This window comes from Triticum dicoccoides, chromosome 6B (assembly GCF_002162155.2).
Source record: "Triticum dicoccoides isolate Atlit2015 ecotype Zavitan chromosome 6B, WEW_v2.0, whole genome shotgun sequence".
NCBI classification, from domain to species: Eukaryota; Viridiplantae; Streptophyta; class Magnoliopsida; order Poales; family Poaceae; genus Triticum; species Triticum dicoccoides.
This window is the reverse complement of record NC_041391.1, coordinates 199,754,651-199,775,711: the sequence shown is the minus strand read 5'-3', so window position 1 is coordinate 199,775,711 and position 21,061 is coordinate 199,754,651. Positions and strand designations below refer to the sequence as shown.

Sequence of the window (21,061 nt, the reverse complement as noted above, 5' to 3'; positions counted from 1 at the left end):
AGCCAAGTATTCTCTTTCTTTGGGTCCGGGGCGCCATGTATGGTTAGGCCAACCCCATAACCTGAACTGTATCCCACTCCATGTGGTTTTCGATGAATAAAGCTTGGCTATTACTGGCAGCACTTAGTAAATTTGGCCAAAACTTAATCAGACGGCTGTAGTCCACCGGTCTATGCTGCATCAATGGCTACTACTCCCTCCGTCCCAAAATAGGTGTCTTGAGCTTAGTACAATTTTGTACTAGAGCTAGTACAAAGTTGAGACACTTATTTTGGTACGGAGGGAGTATTCAGGTGACGTGGCTTAATGAGAAAGCAGGAAAATCACCTAGTGGGGTGCCCTTATTTAGATATAGAAGATGCCAGTGCTCAAGTATATGTAAAGTAGAAGTGTATAATTACAGGGTATGGCATTAAGCTGGGATGGTTAGGAGGACAATTTTATCGATGTAAAAAAAAGGAAAGAAAAAAGAGGACAATGGTATCCCCAACCCCCTCTCTCGAAACTATCTCCTACAACAAGACTATAATAGCATCAATTTTAGTACCTAGTCCCAATACTCATATCTATGAAAAGGGTCGACATTTTCAACAATAAAACTGAAACAATTTTTCTTCTTCTCAAACACGCATCCAAATGAGCGTCATCTTGTATTAGAGAGAAAAGGTCAAGATGAAACCAGATACAAACAAAGGCCGAAGGGCCATAAACAGACAACGGAAGCCTAGAGCCTACCTTATAACAAAAAAAACTCAGAGAAAGGAAATAAAAACAGCCTACAGTGGATTCCTGATGGTGATGCATCAAAATCACTTCTCTCAGCTAGCCATTATCAACATTATGGCTTAAGAGAAAACGACGTGGTGGCATTAAATGTGACATTAGAAGTCAAGATATGCATCACTCATCGGTTCCAACTACCAAAGACAAATACCATAAAGCCCTTATTTCGAGTTAAGAACACACAGAACAATTTATACCATCTCTGAAGAATTTACCTGTATTCAATGTCAGAGTGACCAAGCCAAACAGCATCAAAGTGGTGGCAATGAAACAAAAAAAAACTGGGTCCAGAGTTGGCTCTGATCGTCAGACAGAGGTTTGCATTCTGCAAAGCTATACAACAGTCTACTTGATGACCTCGAAAAATAGAACTTCAGGCTGGAGCTTGCAGTCCTTGAAACGTTCTAGCAAATGCTCCCAACTATCTTCTCTCTGCACGCAGGAAGTTCACAAGAACAAATCAGCAAGTTAAGAATAAAATGGCTACAAGAAAGAATACAGGGCCTTGATCAACACCCAGGAGTCACGAGTAACTTACCTCGACAGTCTCGAAGCCATATATGACCCACTTGTCCTCGTCGCGAGCAAAGCAGACGTAGCGGTCATCAACATAGCAGATCTGCAAGAGGAGTTTGGATTGCAAGCTAGCATAAGATGGATACTAAATTGCACTGCATTTGCAAGGAGTGACTATGCTTGCATATGTAAGCAGGCAAATTAAGTAACCAGAGCATCAAACCAACCTTGCAATAGGCCTGTACTAATACTCAAAGCAACAGAGACAGAGAGAGAGAGAGAGAGAGAGAGAGAGAGAGAGAGAGAGAGAGAGAGAGAGAGAGAGAGAAGTGTGCAGATAAAAGGTTACTCCAGCAGATGTTCTGCAACCACTCCATGTGATTTGATGAGGCCATTTCCTATTCGCTATAAAGTTTAGGAAAATAATGCAAAATATACTTGTGAGAGCAGCAGACTTTAAAAGGTCTAACCAGTTTACCTACATATGATACTTCTTCAACCGTTCAATCAATGGAACGTTTATAAAAAGAACTCAGCGACATAAGGATCACACAAGCTATTGATTCTTGCTGAAATTCTTCTGTCGAGTCTTCTAAATATCTTGATATAAGTGAAGTAGGCAGGAAAAAATATGCCACAGATAGGACCATTCAAAAACTTGCAAATATCTATCAAACTCCAAGTACGAACCAACTCAGATATGATGTATCATAGTTTAAACCTTCTATCCACTTCTTTAGAAATAGCAGCAAAATGCCTTGTCAATATAACCTAGGAAATTTGAACCAGGTGACAACGCCATTTAACCACGATCCGTTTTGTTCCACAAAAATAAGAACCTTGCTTCAGTCTTAGAACAATACCAGCTTGGCCTCCAGTAACAGTCAAGGAACAGTAAATAATTAGCAACACAACTTATAAAAGGTCATGAACGTCAACCAATACAAATAGCTCATTGCTTTTTCTCATTTCAGGATTACCTTAACATGAGAATTAAATGATCAAAGTATTTGTTCAGCTCCATTAACAATTCAATTTAGGAAAATAGAATAGTTTGTTGTGCACGTACCATGGAGGTGACAGCATACATAGCTGCAGAATGAGCACTTCTGCAAAAGAACTCAGTGTCAAGGGGAGACGTGATGCCAGCCAGAACTTCAGATAGTGCGTCCTGGCTTTCACTGCCACCCAGCCAGTTCAAAACTGCCAACATGATGAATATTTGTTGGTGTAAACTACTGCAAGCTATGATGTATGAATAAAATAAAAGCCAACTTATAATTTGAGACAAGTAGCGTTACCTATTGTAAAGAAGTGTGGTGTGTTTGAAAGAAAGAGATCAATATTCTGCAGACTTCCACAATGGTCGCATTTGTTGTCCTCGCGAAACTGTTCATCCAATAGAACCGGAAGCTCTGCAAAGGACTTGATCTGTACAAGGACAATTAAAACCTCTAGTCAATATTTCCTACTTTCTAGAATACTCTTGCGTCAATATCCACCTATACAATGTTGGCTAGGCAGAAAACTATTGCATACAGCATACCTTTGCTGTTTGAGGTGAACCGGCATCAAGTTTATGGAAAAGTGTGGTATACAGGTATTCACCGGAGGACTTCCCACACCTACAGCTGAATTGAGCATCGAATTTGATCCCAAAAAGATAATGTGTTGGGCATATGCAATCTCCGCACGTGACTGAGTTCACTACATGTCTCTTGGTCTCCTTGTTTTCTCTAAAACGCAAACAAGTTTCTGACATATGCAATTCAATGAGAATTGTGGCCACAATCTCAGAAGCAAAAGTTTTCCCAACCTGCGGAATTGATTCACCAGGAATTCAGGATTACTAATTGCGTGCATGATCATACAGGACAGATGCAGAATGCAGTTGTTTTTAGGTCAATACTTACACACAACGTAAAAGAAACACAACAGCGATGCAAAACACAACAGAGCTTATAATAACAAAATACTCACTCCGTAGAGAAATATAAGAGCGTTATCTAAACGCTCTTTTATTTCTTTACGAAACGCTCTTATATTTCTTTAGGGAGTACCTAAATTCGCCCATTCTAGTGCATATACTTGGTATCAATAGTCAGCATGCATAAATTACAGTAAATAACAAGAAAAAAGAAGTTAATTCTGGTATGAACTAGGACTGTTTCCCTCTGTGGAGTGTAAGATACCACATCTATGTTTTGTTCAAAACAGTTGCAGACCTCCAAAATGACCACAAAGTAAGAAATGGACGCATGCAAATAAAATAAATTGAAGGTAGCATCAGCACCGAACTGGTTTACATACTCTGCTTTCACGTTGTAATCTAACTTCAATTAATTTTTGCTTAAACAGTCTTGCAAATATATGCAATGGTGATTGAGGTCTAACCTTTTCATAAAAAGTGCTGTAATCTGCAACTCTGCAGAGAAGAGTCTTCATGCAAGTCAGTACAACATCGGTTAAGTGGTGGTCGTTTTTCTCCCAAGAAGAGAAGATTTCATAAAATTGCTGTGCAATGCAGGGATTTTCAACGGACGGGATCCATACAAGTGGCCCCATCAGAAGTTTATCTCTGAAATGCCTCAGATTGCACAATGACTGCACACATACAAAGGAAATTATAGGCTGGTTTTTCAGATTGCCCAATGACAGGAAGACATACATAGGAAATTATAGGCTGGTTGTTAAAAGGTGACATGACCAGATGCGAGTGTCTCTTACCTGTATGATTACACTCAAGATAGACAATTCTTTATCAGCATTGTTCTTGTTGGAAACAGTAAGGCTTTGTTGAGAACTGGAGGTGCTTGCCATTTCCTTGACAGATTGGCCAGAAGTTCCTGTATTATGAAATTGTAAGTATCAGTGACATAACAAAGCATATTTTACATTGTAAAACTGAGAGCATGCAACAACGTATTTGCTAATTCAAAAAAGTATTTTCCAAGAGGTTAGACTGAATGGAAGTTTTCCTTTGGAACAGAGTGCAAAGTGGCCTATAGGAAAAGAGGACATCCTAAGGATTCAAATCCTACATACCAGATAACTTCTAATAGAATATTACACTGTAAAAAAACCTCTAATATAGTGCTCCACCCATCCACACAATAAGTGTCTCAACCTTAGTACAACTTTGTAGTTTGTATTAAAGTTCATACAAAGTTAAGACACTTATTTTGGAACGGAGGGAGCAATACTCAAAATTCCGAAGGATGGAAATACTAATAAACTACATAGAAATTCCTCTGAATCAAGGAGGCATAAAACAAGCAGACTAGGGCAATGCCAGGTTTTGATCGCTGAGATATAACTTAATTATTTGCTATGACAGCAGAAGAACAAAAAGCTCCTGGAAAAGTCAATGTGACATGAGTTAACACAAATTCATTGGGCAGCAGGAACTTTACCGCATATAATATCAATATTGGCATCAGCAAATCCAATACGCCTAGTACCAGGATGATTTAGATAAAAAGGAATCCGTTTCTTCAATTCTATCTGCAAAGATGGTTATCAGTTAGCACACAATATGGGCAGTTGAGCCAACAAATGGGCATATATAACTATAAAAACTAATCACTGCAGATGTTAACAGACCCATTGGTATGATCTCGCAAGGGGAAGAATGATCTCACGATAGTCCACAAAAGTAACTTCAAGAAACTTTAGCCATAATTTCTCTATTCCAGAACAGCACTCCTGAAACTGCAATCAACAAGCAAGCCAATCATTAGTCTGACAAACATCACTATCAGCAGAACAGTGAACCAAGGAAGAATGCTAAATTGAAACCATGCCATATGTAGAAGTGCTAGACCTCAGTGCTAAGTGTATCTTTAGGCAACATCCTCAGCTTCTCCCTGATGCTCCCAAGGATCTCAGATCCTTCTCTGCATTTCCTTTGTCGCATTTCAGCAAAGGGCTCTGCCTGTATTCCAACAGATGGTGAAAGCAGCAAGGATTCAAACATATCCTGCACCCTTGGTAAAAGGAAGGCGTCAGACTGGTGGCTGAGAGTTATCCCAACCAACGAGTGATCATCCTGTGATGTATTTTCCCAATATTCTGGATCTATAAGTGACTGCAGCTTCCCCCAGAGCTCATCTCGGTGCTTGCTGCACGTGTGTTGCCAGAGCGAACTAGTGTCCGAAAACTTCTTTCCATCACAACGGGAATTGAGGCAAATCCAGAAACTCCATGACTCCTGATTCTTGAGAAAGCGCGTTGCATCAGATATGGTCTTTGCTGCCGACTTGTCGATTCCATCATAGTGCGCATGTAGCGTGTCAACCGTCACCGATACGACGCGTTGGCCCTGCGGTGCATTCTTCATAGAGGACCAATATAGTGCAGCCACAACTATGATCTGCTTGAGCAAGACATGGAGCTGCTTCTTGACATAAGATACTCTGGAATCAGAATCTGCCCCAAGAGCAGCCATGGGAGGTATGTCATCCCAATTGGGGTCATTCGGTGTCTCCATGCGAAGTGCCCGGCGGCACTCTCGCTCCGCAGCATCAAAGTTATCCAGGACGAACAAGAGCTTGGCGTGGAACAAGGCAACCATGAGCGAGTGGTCGAAGTTTTCTGCCGCTTGAGACACGGTGGTGAGCGCGCGGCGCAGAAGCTGCTTCTTGTCCATTGCCGGATCGAGGGCACGGACTGGTGCCAAGTCGATGTACGCGCGGAGTAGCTGGGCGCGCGGCGAGTAGGGGTAGGTCTCGGCGAGAAGCTTTGCACGGTCTCGCGCTTCATCGGCAGCGGGCCCGCCGAGATTGCTGGCGTCCAGCAACTTGGCGGCCTCCAATGGCAGAATCCTGTGGTTGATTCTTGCCGCGAAGCGCTCCATGGCGGTGCTGGCGCTCTTCACGGCGTCGCGCATTCTCCCCTTCTTGCTCGAGTCCCCGCTCATGTCGTACGACACGTTGTACAGCGCCGGGTCGGCTTGGTCGTTGTTCGCGACCGTGTCGAGCATGCGGAGAAACTCCTTCTGCGCGTCCTCGAAGCGACGGCAGTGGACGAGCGCCACGGCGTGGTCGGTGTTGGTGACGACGCAGTTGGGGGCGAGACGCGCAGCGGCGGAGAAGGCGTCGAGGGCGGCGTGGCGGTGGTACATCTCCAGCGCGGACGCGTTCTCGTCGTCGTATTCGTCGTCGCCGTGGGCGCCCCTTTCGATCCGCGCCATGAGGGCGGCGTGGCGGTGGATCAATCCGGCGAGGTTGAGAGCGACCGCGGAGCCCGGGTGCACGGCGGCGAGCACTACGGCGCGGGCCAGCGCAGCCTCGTGCTCGCTGTCGGAGTAGAGGTTTAGAACCTCCCGGGCCTCGTTGCGAATGGAGGCGGCCTCCGCGGCCTCGTGGTTCGCCATCGCCAGGGCGCTCGGAGAAGTTGCCCGGCTGGCCGTGGAAACGCGGGGAGATGCGCGCGAGGTGTTCGCGGAATTGCCGCAGAGCAGGAGCGGGAGGGGGAGCGTGGCGGAGGGCTTGAGGCCTAGGGTTTGGATGGAGGAGGCAATTTGCGGGCGGAAACGGGAGGGAAGGTGGAATGTGGGATCGACGAGGCGGTGGTTTTGGGTTTGGTGAGGCGTAGAGGGGAGGACCGGAGGAGGAGGAGGTATTTATATTCAGCGTGGGGAGGAAGACGGTGGTGGAAAGGGGTGGTGGACTTGACTTGGAAGACCAGACCACGAAGAGTGCGCTACTCGTGGCCCGTGGAGTCGCGGGGGAAAGAAGCCGTAGTAATATGGCCAATGCGGTACCCCGGGGAACCTCCGCCTCGATTTACCCATGGATCTCATCCTGTCCATTCCCCTCCTGTGATAGTGATTTGTAGACGGTAGCACGTTTTGGGTCAAGTTCAAAGTTCATACTCATTGGGATTTGCTTTTTTTTTTTTTGCTTTCATTCCTAAGCGAGATATTCCCTCCGTCTCTTAAATGGATGTATCTAGCGCTAACTTGGTGATAGATACATCCATTTAAGAGACAAGCTTTTTGGGACGGAGGGAATAGTAGTTATTAATCGACATGTGCGGTACTATCACATCCTTGCCGCCACATCAATGGATTTTGGACAAATGTTTGGTGAAATTTTCAAATTAGGGCTGGGGAGGTTAAAAGGTAGAAGGTAGAGGACGACACGAGCAAGGGGAGAACAGAGAAAGAGACTTAGACTAATTTCATTTAATTGATGATTCTCACTTACACAGTATCTGGCTTATAATGGTGTATGCCTCGACTCACAGCAACATAACCCATTTTCTAGCCCATGGCCTAACACACTGCAAACCCACTTGAAGCCCACATCTCTATTTAATTTTCCCGCATTCCTCAATTGGCGCCTTCTCTTTTAGTTTACGCCTTCCGGGTTATTTAACCTAGTCACAGTATCGCCAATGCTAACATTGCCCTCTCACTGAGAACCAGTTGATCCCCAGGCTAGTGCTTCTGGATAGCGAGACTTGAGCACCTGATAATCCTCCTAGGTGCCTGCAGATGCTGGAACAGTAGACCGCTTGATCAACACTTGAAGATAGGCATCGTTTCCTTTATTAACCAAACCTTCAGGTATCACTCCCCATAAGGAAAGATCTATGATCTAGCCGAAAAGCCTTGAGTTCTGACACATGAAAAACCAAATGCACCATACTTACTCGGAGTAACTCCAACTTGTAGGCTACATTGGCAATCTTGGTAAAGATTTTAAAGATACCAAAGAATTTCAAGGCAAGCTTAGGGCATGTACGGTTTACCATTGAAGACCAAGCATGCGTCTGCAACCACAAGTACACCATTTTCCCTTCAGCAAATTCCCTTGGAGATCTCTTCTTATCTGCATATTACTTGTATTTGAACTGGGCTTTGGCCAAATGCACTTTCAGGTTAGCAGTGTGTTGATTTTGGATAGATAGCTAGGTCTGCACATCAGGATTCAAAGGGGGACCTATTGCAGGGGATGCCCTATGTTTGGCTCGTGTCCATACAAGGCTTTATAAGGTGTGCAACCCAGAGAAGCGTGGAAGTGGAGTCATACCAAAACTTAGCTTGAGGTAGCCAAGAGGCCCACTTGGCAGGAGCACCATGAATACCACAACGCAAATACATCTCAAAACACACATTTACCCTTTTAGAGTCTAACCAGCTGTCTAAGGGTGGTAAGCAGTGCTCATCTGCAATTATGTGTCCCTATGGAAAGCTCCTTCCAAAATGCACTAGTAAAGATGTTATCTCTGTCACACGCATGGAGAGTGGTAGCGCCATGTAGTATGAAAATGTTTCTCAGAAATGCTTTAGCCACTGATGCTGTAGGGAAAGGAAGTTTGAGTGGAATGAAATGATCTACTTTGGTAAATCTACCATCCACCACCAAAATGGCGTTGTATCCATCTGATCTAGGCAGGCCTTCAATAAAATCCATGATGATGGACCGCCGAGGACCATTAGGTGCAGGTAAAAGTTGTAAAATCCCTGTTGCTTTGGATAGCCTCTTGACACGCTACTTCGTAACATCCCAATTTTCAATTTGGATATTATACATAGATCATCAAATGCATATCATATTTATTTTGCATTTTGGTTGAGATCCTAGAAATCTTAAGGAACTCAAGGACCTAAGGAGAGAGTTGGAGGTTTCACAAAATTAATATTTGAATTTATTTCAAATTTGAAAAGAGGATCAATTTGATTTTAATATTTTTCTCTCCAATTATTTCCAATAATAAAAATAAATCAGAGAAGATAATATGACTTCTTCAACCTAAGTGAAATATTGTAGAAAGAATTTTTAAAATCAAATTATTATTTTATTTGTATTTTATTGCTATTTTATTTGAATTAGGAAAAAATTGCATTTTTGAAAATTCCAGAAAAATGTTCATCTTGTCCTAAATATTAGGTTTGGACGATGAAAATTGTTTTTGAATTTTTTAGAATTTTTATATATTTATTTAGGATTTTTCTCTGCGGCAAAAATTATTTTAAAAAAAGTTTCCCGGACCGACTGGGCCGAAACCCAGCCGGCACAACACGCGCGCACCGCCTTCTGCCGCCGCAAGCCGTGCTGGCGCCTGACTCCCGCCGGAGTCCGGGTCGGCCTCGACCGCCGCGCCCCCTCGTGCAAGCGGGAGACCCCCGGGGCCTCCTTATAAGCCGGGACCCGACCCCCTCCTCCTCCTCATCACGCCCCGCCACTGCCCGCAGCACCCACCGCCGTTGTAGCCCGCGCCACCGCAGCCCTCTTCGACGAGCGCCGCCGCCGCCACCGCCTGCTGCTGCCACCTGCGCCGCCGCCTGCGCCGCCGACTCGCCTCGCCATCGCCCGCGCCGCCGCCGCCCGAGCCGCCGGATCCCGCCGCCCGCCGTTGAACGGTAAGAATACGGTTTTTTCGGGTTTTTTGGTTTTTAGGGTTAGATCGGTTTATTTTATTAGGTTGTTTAAATAACGAACGTTCGTTCATTTAGATCATTTAACGAACGGTTTTCGTTAGATTAGTTCTATTAGCGAACGTTCGCGTGGTAGATTTTTCTTTTTAATTTTTATTTTCAGCCAAGGACCTATCCGTGAATAGTTTTATCGCGATTTAGCCCCTGATCTTAAAACTAGCGTAACTTTTTGCTCGTTTGTCCAAATTAGTTAAAACCAATGCCTAAATCTTCGTAACAATCTGTACTTTGCAGTTAACTAACTTGAACATGATTTTGACACTTTAAAATTTGAGTTTAGTTCGGATTAGTAAACTATCTTGTTTCGTTCGTATCTCGAGTTTCGTTTCTCCGATTGAGTTGTTTCTTTTTGCAAATCATAACTAATCACATGTGCCTACTGTTAAGATCTAATCCACATGAAAATAATGTTGTTAGGTTCTGTTTTCTGTTTAGTTCAGCCGTTTGCTTGTTTCGTGCTTGATTTGGTTCTTTTCTCGTTTTTCTCGTTGTTTCGTTTGAGTGATTGCTTATGTATGCTATTGTTTGTCTACGCTAGATTACCCGGAGTGCAAAGCTTGTTACTACAAATCTATAAAGTTTGCAGATCGTCAGCAAGTCAAGTTACACTTTGATCATACTCTTCTATACCCAGTTTTCACTATGCATTAGTTTTGCTCCTCAAATATTTGCATGATTAGGATTGGGAACATGTGGTTTGGTTGTAGTATTTGAGGTAGGAACCTAATACCTTTTAATCACCCCGGGAATGTACGTTATGCTTTATTATTGCTTAGCCATGCTTGTAGACGAGGATTGGATCGTGATTCACATGGAAGTTATGAGAGTCATTAATCTTGGATAACATTAAGGTGGCAACTTTAATACACATCTGGGTGGATTGGTTGGGGCACCTGGGGAACCCAGTGTTGTCCATTGAGGGAAATCCCGGGGTATCTGTGTGATTTTTCCTTAGTTTGCCACCCAGGCTCAAAGGGATCATATGATATTTCATGACTAGAAACTTCCGTCTGCAGCCACAAGCCATTATGGGCTCTGGCATAGTTGAGTAAGTTGTATGAGCTCTCGAAGAGGTGGACTAGCAGATGTAGAGGGAAAGTAGGTGTACCAGTCTGCCCGGAGTAGAGAGTTAATGCTTCGGAAAGACTATGTCTCGATCTTCCGATCATGGATGCGGTCGAGTCTTGTGGGGAAAAGTGCGCAACCTCTGCAGAGTGCATGAACTAATCATGGTTAGCCGTGTCCCTGGTTATGGACATCTTGGGTATTTGGAATTGGATATTATTGTTGATCTCATCACTCTTTAATTAATTGAATTGGGTTTAATGATGATATTGTTTAATTAAGATTTGAGTTGGGGGAACCTTCTCAAATATTTGGAACAACTTGGGAGTAGTTAAATAAATTTATTCCTTTGTTGTAGGGAAAAACTAGCTTTATGCAAAACCATAAACTTAGAGCCTCCACCAGCCAAATATTGCATGTAGATATAGTTCTTGCATTCATTGCTTTACAGTGTAACTATGCTAGCATATTCAATGTGTTGACCTACACGACTGCAACGTCTCATGTTGCAGACTACTCAGACGACGAATAAGGCGCGACAGGTCGTTGTCTTGCACCCAGCTATGCCGTTGGATTTGATGGACTCATTTACCTTTGAAGCTTCCGCAGTTATTTAGTTTAGATGGCCTTCATCCATGATATTTTTGTGTAATCATACTCTTTATGAGGACTCGATGTAATAAGTGTGTGATTGAACTCTATTATAATTCCTCGAGTACTATGTGTGTCAGCATTACCGATCCAGGGATGACACTGAAACACAGAGACTTCGGTCCATTGGGATCGTGGTCACTATAGTAGCATACTTCTTCACAAAATTCTCCACATCTAGCTTCATTTTGTGTCAACCAAAGAGATGCTTAACTCTATAATAAGTTGCCAATATCGTTGAATGACCATCTAAATGAGTGGAGTAAAAGGCATGAATTAGTTTGGTCTGGCTCCCAGCATTGACACCCACCCATATCTTGTCATTATGTTTGATTATGCCTTCATATACTAGAAAACCAGCACATAACCTAGCATCCACGACAAGTTTTTGAAGCATTTTCTTGACCAACTTGATCCACGTCATAAGAGTTGAGTACCTCTTATGTCCACACTGGCTGACTAGAGGATACTAACTGTAAGGGAGTGTTGGGAAACACAGTAGAAACCATTTTTTCCATCCTACATTCAAACTAGGAACACTATGAAGATGCATCAACGGTTTAAATCAGGTCGTACCGACTCTGAGTTGCAGCGGAAGAAGAGTCGGTGTAGACCATACTTGAAGTCCCTCAAATCATTCACGAATGATCCCTCGAATCAAAGACCAAAAGCACGACCTCTCCACAGTTTGCATGCGTACAGTCTTCACGATCCAGCAATACTTCGTCGTACATAGCTAATCGCCGCTAGAGAATAAGAGGAAGAATATTAGAACCACACTGGACTTCTAATTATGAGGACTATAAGAGGATTAGATCTAGCTCTAATTAGATCAACTAGAACTAGAGAACTAGAGGAGGCTCCAAAACGTGTGTGTCCAAAAGTGCCCAAAACCTCTAGTATATATAGGTTGGAGGAGAGGTGAGGGGGCGCCACAAGGGGGAAAGATTCCTTGCCCCTTGTGTCGGGGGAACCCCCCTTCAATTCGGCCTCCCCTAGCTTCTCCAAGAAGCTAGGGGCACCTCCGCCTAATGGGCCTCACTAACTTTTCCCCTATAGGCCTTTGAATATTTTCCTTGGCCCATTGATATTTTCATAATTATAAAAGCCTCCTAATAATTATTAGAGCCTTTTATTATTAATTTAATATTTCCAAAAACATTTTCCACCTATATATCAATTCCCGGTAAACCCTGAAATCCTTCCGGTAACCCCGGAATGCTTCCGGTTTCCCTCGAAACTATCTCTAATATTAATGAAAATATTTCATAAATGTTTTCTCATAACTGTTGCTCCACTAATACTCAGCAGATCGTGATTACCTTAAGCTTGTGACCATGTAGGTTTGGTAACAGTAGCATGTTTTGGGCCGAGTTCAAAGTTCATACTCATTGGGATTTGCATTGTTCGCTTTCATTCCCAAGCGAGATAGTAGTTGTTAATCGACATCTATGGTATTGTCACCTCCTTGCCACCGGCGATTCATTGTTGATGGCTTTTGGAAAAATTTCCTACAAAAAAATAAAATATGGATTGGGGAGGTTGGAAGGGAGAAGGTAGAGGATGTTGAAGGAGAGGAGAGGAGAGGAGAGAGAGAGAGAGACTTACACTAATTTCATTTTAATGGATGATTGTCACTTACACCACATCTAGCTTGTAATGGCTCTTGCATCGACTCATAGCAACACAACCCACCTTCTGACCCAAGACCCAACACACTCCAAACGCACTTGAAGCCCACACCTTTATTTGATCTTCCCGCCTGAGGGAGTCCTGGACTAGGGGGTGTCCGGATAGCCGAACTATCATCATTGGTCAGACTCCAAGACTATGAAGATACAAGATTGAAGACTTCGTCCCGTGTCCGGATGGGACTTTCCTTGGCGTGGAAGGCAAGCTTGGCAATACAGATATGTAGATCTCCTACCATTGTAACCGACTCTGTGTAACCCTAGCCCTCTCCGGTGTCTATATAAACCGGAGGGTTTTAGTCCGTAGGACAAACAACAATCATACCATAGGCTAGCTTCTAGGGTTTAGCCTCCTTGATCTCGTGGTAGATCTACTCTTGTACTACCCATATCATCAATATCAATCAAGCAGGAGTAGGGTTTTACCTCCATCGAGAGGGCCCGAACCTGGGTAAAAACATCGTGTCCCTTGTCTCCTGTTACCATCCGCCTAGAGGCACAGTTCGGGACCCCCTACCCGAGATCCGCCGGTTTTGACACCGACATTGGTGCTTTCATTGAGAGTTCCTCTGTGTCGTCGCCCATAGGCCCGATGGCTCCTTCGATCATCAACAACGACGCGGTCCAGGGTGAGACTTTTCTCCCCGGACAAATCTTTGTATTCGGCGGCTTTGCACTGCGGGCCAATTCGCTTGGCCACCTGGAGCAGATCGAAAGCTACGCCCCTGGCCATCAGGTCAGATTTGGAAATTTGAACTATACGGCCGACATCCGCGGAGACTTGATCTTCGAAGGATTCGAGCCACAGCCGAGCGCGCCGCACTGTCACGATGGGCATGATTTAGCTCTGCTGCCGGACAGTGCCCTGGAGGCTGCACAAGAGTCCGCTCCGACCCTTAACTCGGAGCCGACTGCGCCGATCGAGGATGGGTGGCTAGACACCGCCTCGGGGGATGCTACCTTTACGACGATAGAGCCGAATACCGACCCTGTCCCTTGTGAAGCTCGGGACTCTGAGGTGCCGGACTCCTCGCCGGACTCCGAACCTCCCGTGCCCCTACCAATCGAATCCGATTGGGCGCCGATCATGGAGTTCACCGCTGCGGACATCTTTCAGCACTCGCCTTTTGGCGACATCCTGAAGTCGCTAAAGTATCTCTCTTTATCAGGAGAGCCCTGGTCGGATTACGGTCAGGATGGTTGGGATGCGGACGACGAAGAAATTCAAAACCCACCCACCACCCACTTCGTAGCCAGTGTCGACGACTTAACCGACATGCTAGACTTCGACTCCGAAGACATCGACGGTATGGACGACGATGCCGGAGACGACCAAGAACCAGCGCCTACGGGGCACTGGAAAGCCACCTCGTCATACGACATATACATGGTGGACATCCCAAAGGATGGGAATGGCGATGGAACAGCGGAGGATGACCCCGCCAAGAAACAGCCTAAGCACCGACGTCAGCGGCGCCGCATTAAATCCCGCCACAGCAGGAATGAAGATTCCGGCACCGGAGATAATAACACCCCGGACAGTGTCGAAGACAACCCCCTCCAGCAAGATTCAGCATAGGAGGATGGAGAAGCCAGCCCTCGTGAGAGAGTGGAAGACAAAGAGATAGAGGTCGATAATTACATGCCTCCCTCCGAAGACGAGGCAAGCCTCGACGACGACGAATTTGTCGTGCCTGAGGATCCTGTCGAACAAGAGCGTTTTAAACGCAGGCTTATGGGCACGGCAAGCAGCCTCAAGAAAAAGCAGCAACAGCTTAGAGCTGACCAAGATTTGCTAGCCGACAGATGGACTGAAGTCCTTGCGGCCGAAGAGTATGAACTCGAGCGCCCCTCCAAAAGCTACCCAAAACGCAAGCTGCTACCCCGATTAGAGGAGGAAGCACACAAACCTACATCACCAGCGCACAATACGGCCGACCGGCCACCTCGTGGCCGCGACAGAGAGGCCTCTAGGCCCTCGACTAAAGCCATACCCCGGCGTCGCTCGAAAAGTACAAAGCCACGGGGGAACGCGCCGGACTTGCGGGACATATTGGAGGATAAGGCAAGACAATCAAGATCGATCTACGGATCGCGTGGGCGCCCCACGATACGCGACGACAACCGCCACGCCGGATACAGCAATCCCGGCCGGGCTGAACACAGTAGACAAAGCTCGTTTGAGCTGGTCGTGATATAGCCCAATACAGAGGCGCCACACACCCACTATGCTTCACAGATGAAGTAATGGATCATTAAATCCCCGAAGGTTTCAAACCCGTAAACATTGAATCCTACGACGGCACGACAGATCCTGCGGTTTGGATCGAAGATTATCTCCTTCATATCCACATGGCCCACGGTGATGATCTTCACGCCATCAAATACCTCCCACTCAAGCTTAAAGGACCAGCTCGGCATTGGCTCAACAGCTTGCCAGCAGAATCAATTGGGTGTTGGGAGGACCTGGAAGCCGCATTCCTTGATAACTTCTAGGGCACATATGTGTGACCACCACACGCCGATGACCTAAGCCACATAATTCAGCAGCCAGACGAATCGGCCAGACAATTCTGGACAGGGTTCTTAACCAAGAAAAATCAAATCGTCGACTGTCCGGATGCAGAGGCCCTTGCAGCCTTCAAACATAACATCCATGACGAATGGCTTGCCCGACACCTAGGACAGGAAAGCCGAAATCCATGGCAGCCCTCACATCACTCATGATCCGCTTCTGTGCGGGAGAGGACAACTGGCTAGCCCGCAGCAACAACCTCACCAAAAATTCTGGTAGTCCGGACACCAAGGACAACAATGTCAGGTTGCGTCGCAATAAGCTCAAGCGCCGCATTAACGGCGATAATACTGAAGATACGGCAGTCAACGCCGGATTCAGAGGCTCTAAACCCGGTCAGCGGAAAAAGCCATTCAAAAGAACTACTCCGGGCCCGTCCAATTTGGACCGAATACTCGATCGCTCGTGCCAGATACACGGCACCCCCGAAAAGGCAGCTAATCACACCAACAGGGATTGTTGGGTGTTCAAGCAGGAAGGCAAGTTAATTGCTAAAAGCAATGACAAGGGGCTGCATAGCGATGATGAGGAGGAGACACGACCGCCGAACAATAGAGGACAGAAGGGTTTCCCCCCACAAGTGCGGACGGTGAACATGATATACGCAACCCACATACCCAAAAGGGAGCGGAAGCGTGTGCTTAGGGACGTATACGCGATGGAGCCAGTCGCCCCAAAGTTCAATCCGTGGTCCTCTTGCCCGATCACTTTTGATCGAAGGGACCACCCCACCAGTCTCTGCCACGGCGGATTCGCCGCGTTGGTTCTAGACCCAATCGTCGACGGATTTCACCTCACTAGAGTCCTGATGGACGGCGGCAGCAGCCTGAACCTGCTTTATCAGGATACAGTGCGCAAGATGGGCATAGACCCCTCAAGGATTAAACCCACAAAAACGACCTTCAAAGGCATCATACCAGGTGTAGAGGCCAATTGTACTGGCTCAGTCACACTTGAAGTGGTCTTCGGATCCCCGGATAACTTCCAAAGCGAGGAGTTAATCTTCGACATAGTCCCGTTCCGCAGCGGCTATCATGCACTGCTCGGACGAACCGCATTTGCAAAGTTCAATGCGGTGCCGCACTACGCATACCTCAAGCTCAAGATGCCAGGCCCTCGAGGAGTCATCACGGTCAACGGAAACACTAAACGCTCTCTCCGAACAGAGGATCATACAGCGGCTCTCGCGGTGGAAGTGCAGAGCAGCCTCTTAAGGCAATTCTCGAGTCCGGACGTTAAGCGACCGGTCACCATCAAGCGCGCCCGAAGCAACCTACAACAAGACCACCTGGAATGTTCCGAGCATGCGTAGCAATGCGGCCCCAACCCCAGCCCTCGCAAAATTGCAAGACCAATACTACACGTACATCACTATGCTCTGGAGATACCATGGGCATAGGGGGAGGGGCACGACCACGGCAGCCCCAGAGTGCGGCTCAACCACACCAGGGGCTCCCAAATGTGTCATCCTTTTTTTTTCTTTTTTTCTTTTTCTTCTTATCCTCAGGACTCCGTTTCCCAGAAGCCCTGCCCGGCAGTAGACCTGCCGAACTCACGATGCAATAGCCAGGGAAGCAGAAAAGCTACGACGAGTATCCAGGTGGTCTCCATTACGAGCATTATACCTATTTTATACACCATTCCGCAGCCTACCCCTAGAGGGGGACATGTTAAATAGTCCGACCCATTGCTTATCGCACTATTTGTATCGTTCGGCATTCATTGCAGTATTTTTTGAATAAACAATGCATCGCTTTTTGCCTATCATCGCATTCCTTTTTTATACATATGTTCACTTATGACATGTTGCATCCGTACGCTTTGGTACGGCCAAATACACCAGGGGCTTAAGTTCCCCAAATTATGGTGTGATAAGTCCGAACACTTTCACAAGTGCGGCACCCCGAACTTATAGCATTATATGCATCGGCTCCGAATCATGTCTTGGGTCAATAGTTGGGTTTGCCCGGCTCCCATGTTTTGGTACCTTACATTCCGTTATATTGGCTAAGGTAGCGCTGGGAGAACCACTGCAATTGTGCCCCAGTTGAGCTGGGTGAGCACCTCAGTGGAGAAAGCTAAAACTGACCGTCATGATGGGGCAAGAGCCGGTCGCTGTTCGAGAGGTTTTTTTCGAGTCCCTAAAGACTTATGCCGCTTAGAGCGAGGAACCGGCTTTGTCCGGCCCAGGCGTGGATAGCGCCCCGAATTCGGCCTTCTGAACACTAGGGGCTTCGCCGAAATTTAAAATTATAGAATTCTATGGCTAAGTGAGAGTGTTCAAGCATTATAAGTCCGGTTGCCTCGTTCGTTGTGTTGAGCGCCTCCCTAGATGGACCCAAAAATGGGAACAAGAGCGCTCAAGTTTATCCCGAACACCCCAGCACTCGTGGCATGGGGGCCGAAGCCAACGACTTGCCATCTCTCAAATTTGATAAACAATCGCAAAGAAGGTAATATTTTAAATTAACAAGCGTTGCTTAGCGCATATGAACAAAGTTTTCAGCGCACAGGATAACAAAATGCGAGTCTACTAAAAAATTACATCTTTGGAGCACTCACACGCAATAATGCGGGCACCCTTCAGGACACCCTTATAATACATCTCGGGCGTATGATACTCCTTGCCCGGCGGTGGCGCGTCCGTCACAAGCTTCTCGGCGTCCATCTTGCCCCAGTGCACCTTAGCGCGGGCAAGGGCCCGACGGGCACCTTCAATGCAGGCAGAGTGCTTGATGACGTCAACCCACGGACAGGCGTCCACTAGTCGCTGCACCAGACTGAAGTAGCTCCCAGGCATGGCTTCTTTGGGCCACAGCCGAACTATAAGGCCCTTCATGGCCTGTTCGGCCACCTTGTGGAGCTCGACCACCTGCTTCAGCTGGTCGCTCAGGGGCACCGGATGTCCGGCCTCAGAACACCTTTTCTGTCGAGCTCCCCTCCTCGGCTCTGTAGAATGCGGCAGCATCGGACACGCTACAGGGCAGATCTGCGAACGCTCCTGGAGAGCTCCGAATTCGGGTAAGTAACAAGTAATTCACTTTTACATGCTTGCTTTGCATGAAAAATGCCTTACCCGCAGCTATCTTCTTTACTGCCTCAATTTCCTGGAGGGCCTTCTGAGCTTCGGCCTTAGCGGCTTTGGCACTCTCAAGAGCCGACGCGAGCTCGGACTCTCGAGTCTTCGAGTCACGCTCCAAACTCTCGTGTTTTTCCACGAGAGCCTGGAGCTCTTGCCGCACCTCCGCCACCCGTGCCTCCTGCTTCTCTCGCTCGGTGCGTTCCGTGGCCGCATTGCGTTCGGCCGCGGACACCACCTCCTTCAGGGTCGCTACCTCGTTTGCAGCCCCTGGAGTACCCACATTATTCCTGTCATTTTTCTTTATGCAACCAAATCCTTTTCTATAAGGCACAACTTTAATAAGGTGTTACTCACCTTCCTTGTCCTCGAGCTACTTCTTGGCACGGTCGAGCTCGATCTCGGACCGCTCGAGGCTCTGCTTCAAGGAATTGACCTCCGCAGTCAGTGCGGCAGAGGTCAGCAGCGCAGCCTGCATTCCCATATTGACATATTTGTGTTAGACTCCTGCGTATATCTTTTTAGATCCTCAGTTCGGCTTTTCTTTCCGAACACCGAACTGAGCATCAGGGGCTACTTTCTATGCGGTACTATTTTACATATCTTAAAACCCTTACCTCAAAGCCTGTTAGAAGGCTGGTGCAGGCTTCGGTCAGCCCGCTCTTGGCGGACCGAACTTTCTGAATCACCGCACTCATAACAGTGCGGTGCTCCTCGTCGATGGAGGCGCCGTTGAGCGCCTCCAGCAAATTATCCGGTGCCTCCGGTTGGACGGAGGTCACCGGCGTCACAGTCTTGCCCTTCTTACGAAGGGGCCAACCGCCGGACTCCGGAACCACTAAAGGTTCCAGTGCGGAGTCCGGTCCAAAGTCCAGGAGGTTGCCCTGCGGCACCTCCGGGGCCTCCTCCTCCTGGCGGGTCCCCTTCTGGGACCCTACCTCGGTGTCGTCTGCGTCACGGGGGGAGGAGGCGGTCGGAAGTGAAGCACTATTCACATCTGACGAACCCAAGGACCCGCTCGACGAAGCGGGGAGATCGTCCTTGGGCGGACTACAGGGTTGTACGCGGCGTTAGAAGACATTATGCGACAAAAAGAAAAATTATGAGTTATTCAGGAGTCCGGACACTTACGGTCTCGCCAGGGGCTTGGCCCTCGAGGGCCACTCCTCGTCGCCATCGTCGGCGTTGGTGGAACAGTCCGGGGGAAGGGTCCTTCCTTTCTTGGACCCTTCGGCCTCCCCTGTTGGGGAAGCCTCCCTCTTCTTCTCTCCCCCCACTGGGGGAGAGGCCTCTTTCTTCTCCTCCTCATCTTCGTGGGAGGAGTCCGCCTCGGTGTCGTCGGACGATGAGTCCGATAACACCTGGCGCCGGGAACTCCTCCGGGTTCCCATGGCCTTCTTCTTGGCCTTCTTCTCCGGCACCACATAAGGCGCCGGGACCAGCAGCCCTGTCAAACGGGCATCCGCTGGGTCGTCTGGAAGGGGAGCCGGACAGTTAACCTGTCGGGACGTCTTCTGCCAGGCCTGTTAAAGGTAATGGGAGTTTAGATCCCACATAGAGTCAAACTATGGAAAGCAAGTGTCCCGTAAAGGATAATATAGCTTACCTCGCCAGCCAGACGCTGCGAGCTGAACCTGCGATCTTCAGTAGCGGATGCGGGCGCCTCGACGCCCTTGAACAGCACCCTCCAGGCCTCTTTGTACGTAGTGTCGAAGAGCCTGCTCAAGGTCTGGTGCTATGCCGGATCGAACTCCCACAGGTTGAAATCCCGCTGTTGGCACGGGAGAATCCGGCGGATGAGCATGACCTGGACCACGTTGACAAGCTTGAGCTTCTTGCTCACCAGGGTTTGGAGACAGGATTGGAGTCCGGTCAGCTCCTCCGAATCGCCCCACAACAGGCCCTTCTCTTTCCAGGAGGTGAGCCGCGTGGGGATGCCAGGTCTGAATTCGGGGGCCGCTGCCCATTCAGGGTCACGCGGCTCGGTGATGTAGAACCACCCCGATTGCCACCCTTTGATGGTTTCCACGAAGGCGCCCTCGAGCCAGGTGACGTTGGGCATCTTGCCCACCATGGCGCCTACGCACTCCGCTTGGCTGCCACCCACTACCTTCGGCTTGACGTTGAAGGTCTTTAGCCATAAGCCGAAATGGGGCTGAATGCAGAGGAAAGCCTCACACACGACGATAAACGCCGAGATGTTGAGGATAAAATTTGGGGCCAGATCATGGAAATCCAGGCCATAGTAGAACATG

At 47.5% G+C, this 21,061-nt stretch overlaps 1 protein-coding gene across 1 annotated transcript; it reads right to left on the bottom strand.

Moving 5' to 3' along the window:
• Positions 1–986: 986 nt before the first annotated feature.
• On the bottom strand, positions 987–6,888 carry LOC119321953. The gene is made up of 10 exons (XM_037595462.1): positions 5,123–6,888; positions 4,903–5,010; positions 4,713–4,803; positions 4,027–4,145; positions 3,694–3,903; positions 2,846–3,115; positions 2,601–2,730; positions 2,369–2,502; positions 1,322–1,402; positions 987–1,215 (listed from the first exon to the last, which is right to left on the bottom strand). The coding sequence occupies exons 1-10, from the start codon at positions 6,671–6,673 to the stop codon at positions 1,129–1,131; spliced, it is 2,781 nt and encodes a 926-aa protein (XP_037451359.1). The 5' UTR covers positions 6,674–6,888; the 3' UTR covers positions 987–1,128.
• Between the last annotated feature and the right edge of the window lie 14,173 nt (positions 6,889–21,061).

Coding starts and splice junctions, on each gene's coding strand:
- LOC119321953 (XM_037595462.1), bottom strand. CDS start 6,673: ATGGCGAACCACGAGGCCGCGGAGGCCGCCTCCATTCGCAACGAGGCC. Junction 3,904..4,026: donor TCTTGAGTGTAATCATACAG/GTAAGAGACACT, acceptor GTATGTGTGCAG/TCATTGTGCAATCTGAGGCA. Junction 1,403..2,368: donor TGTATGCTGTCACCTCCATG/GTACGTGCACAA, acceptor CTCCTCTTGCAG/ATCTGCTATGTTGATGACCG.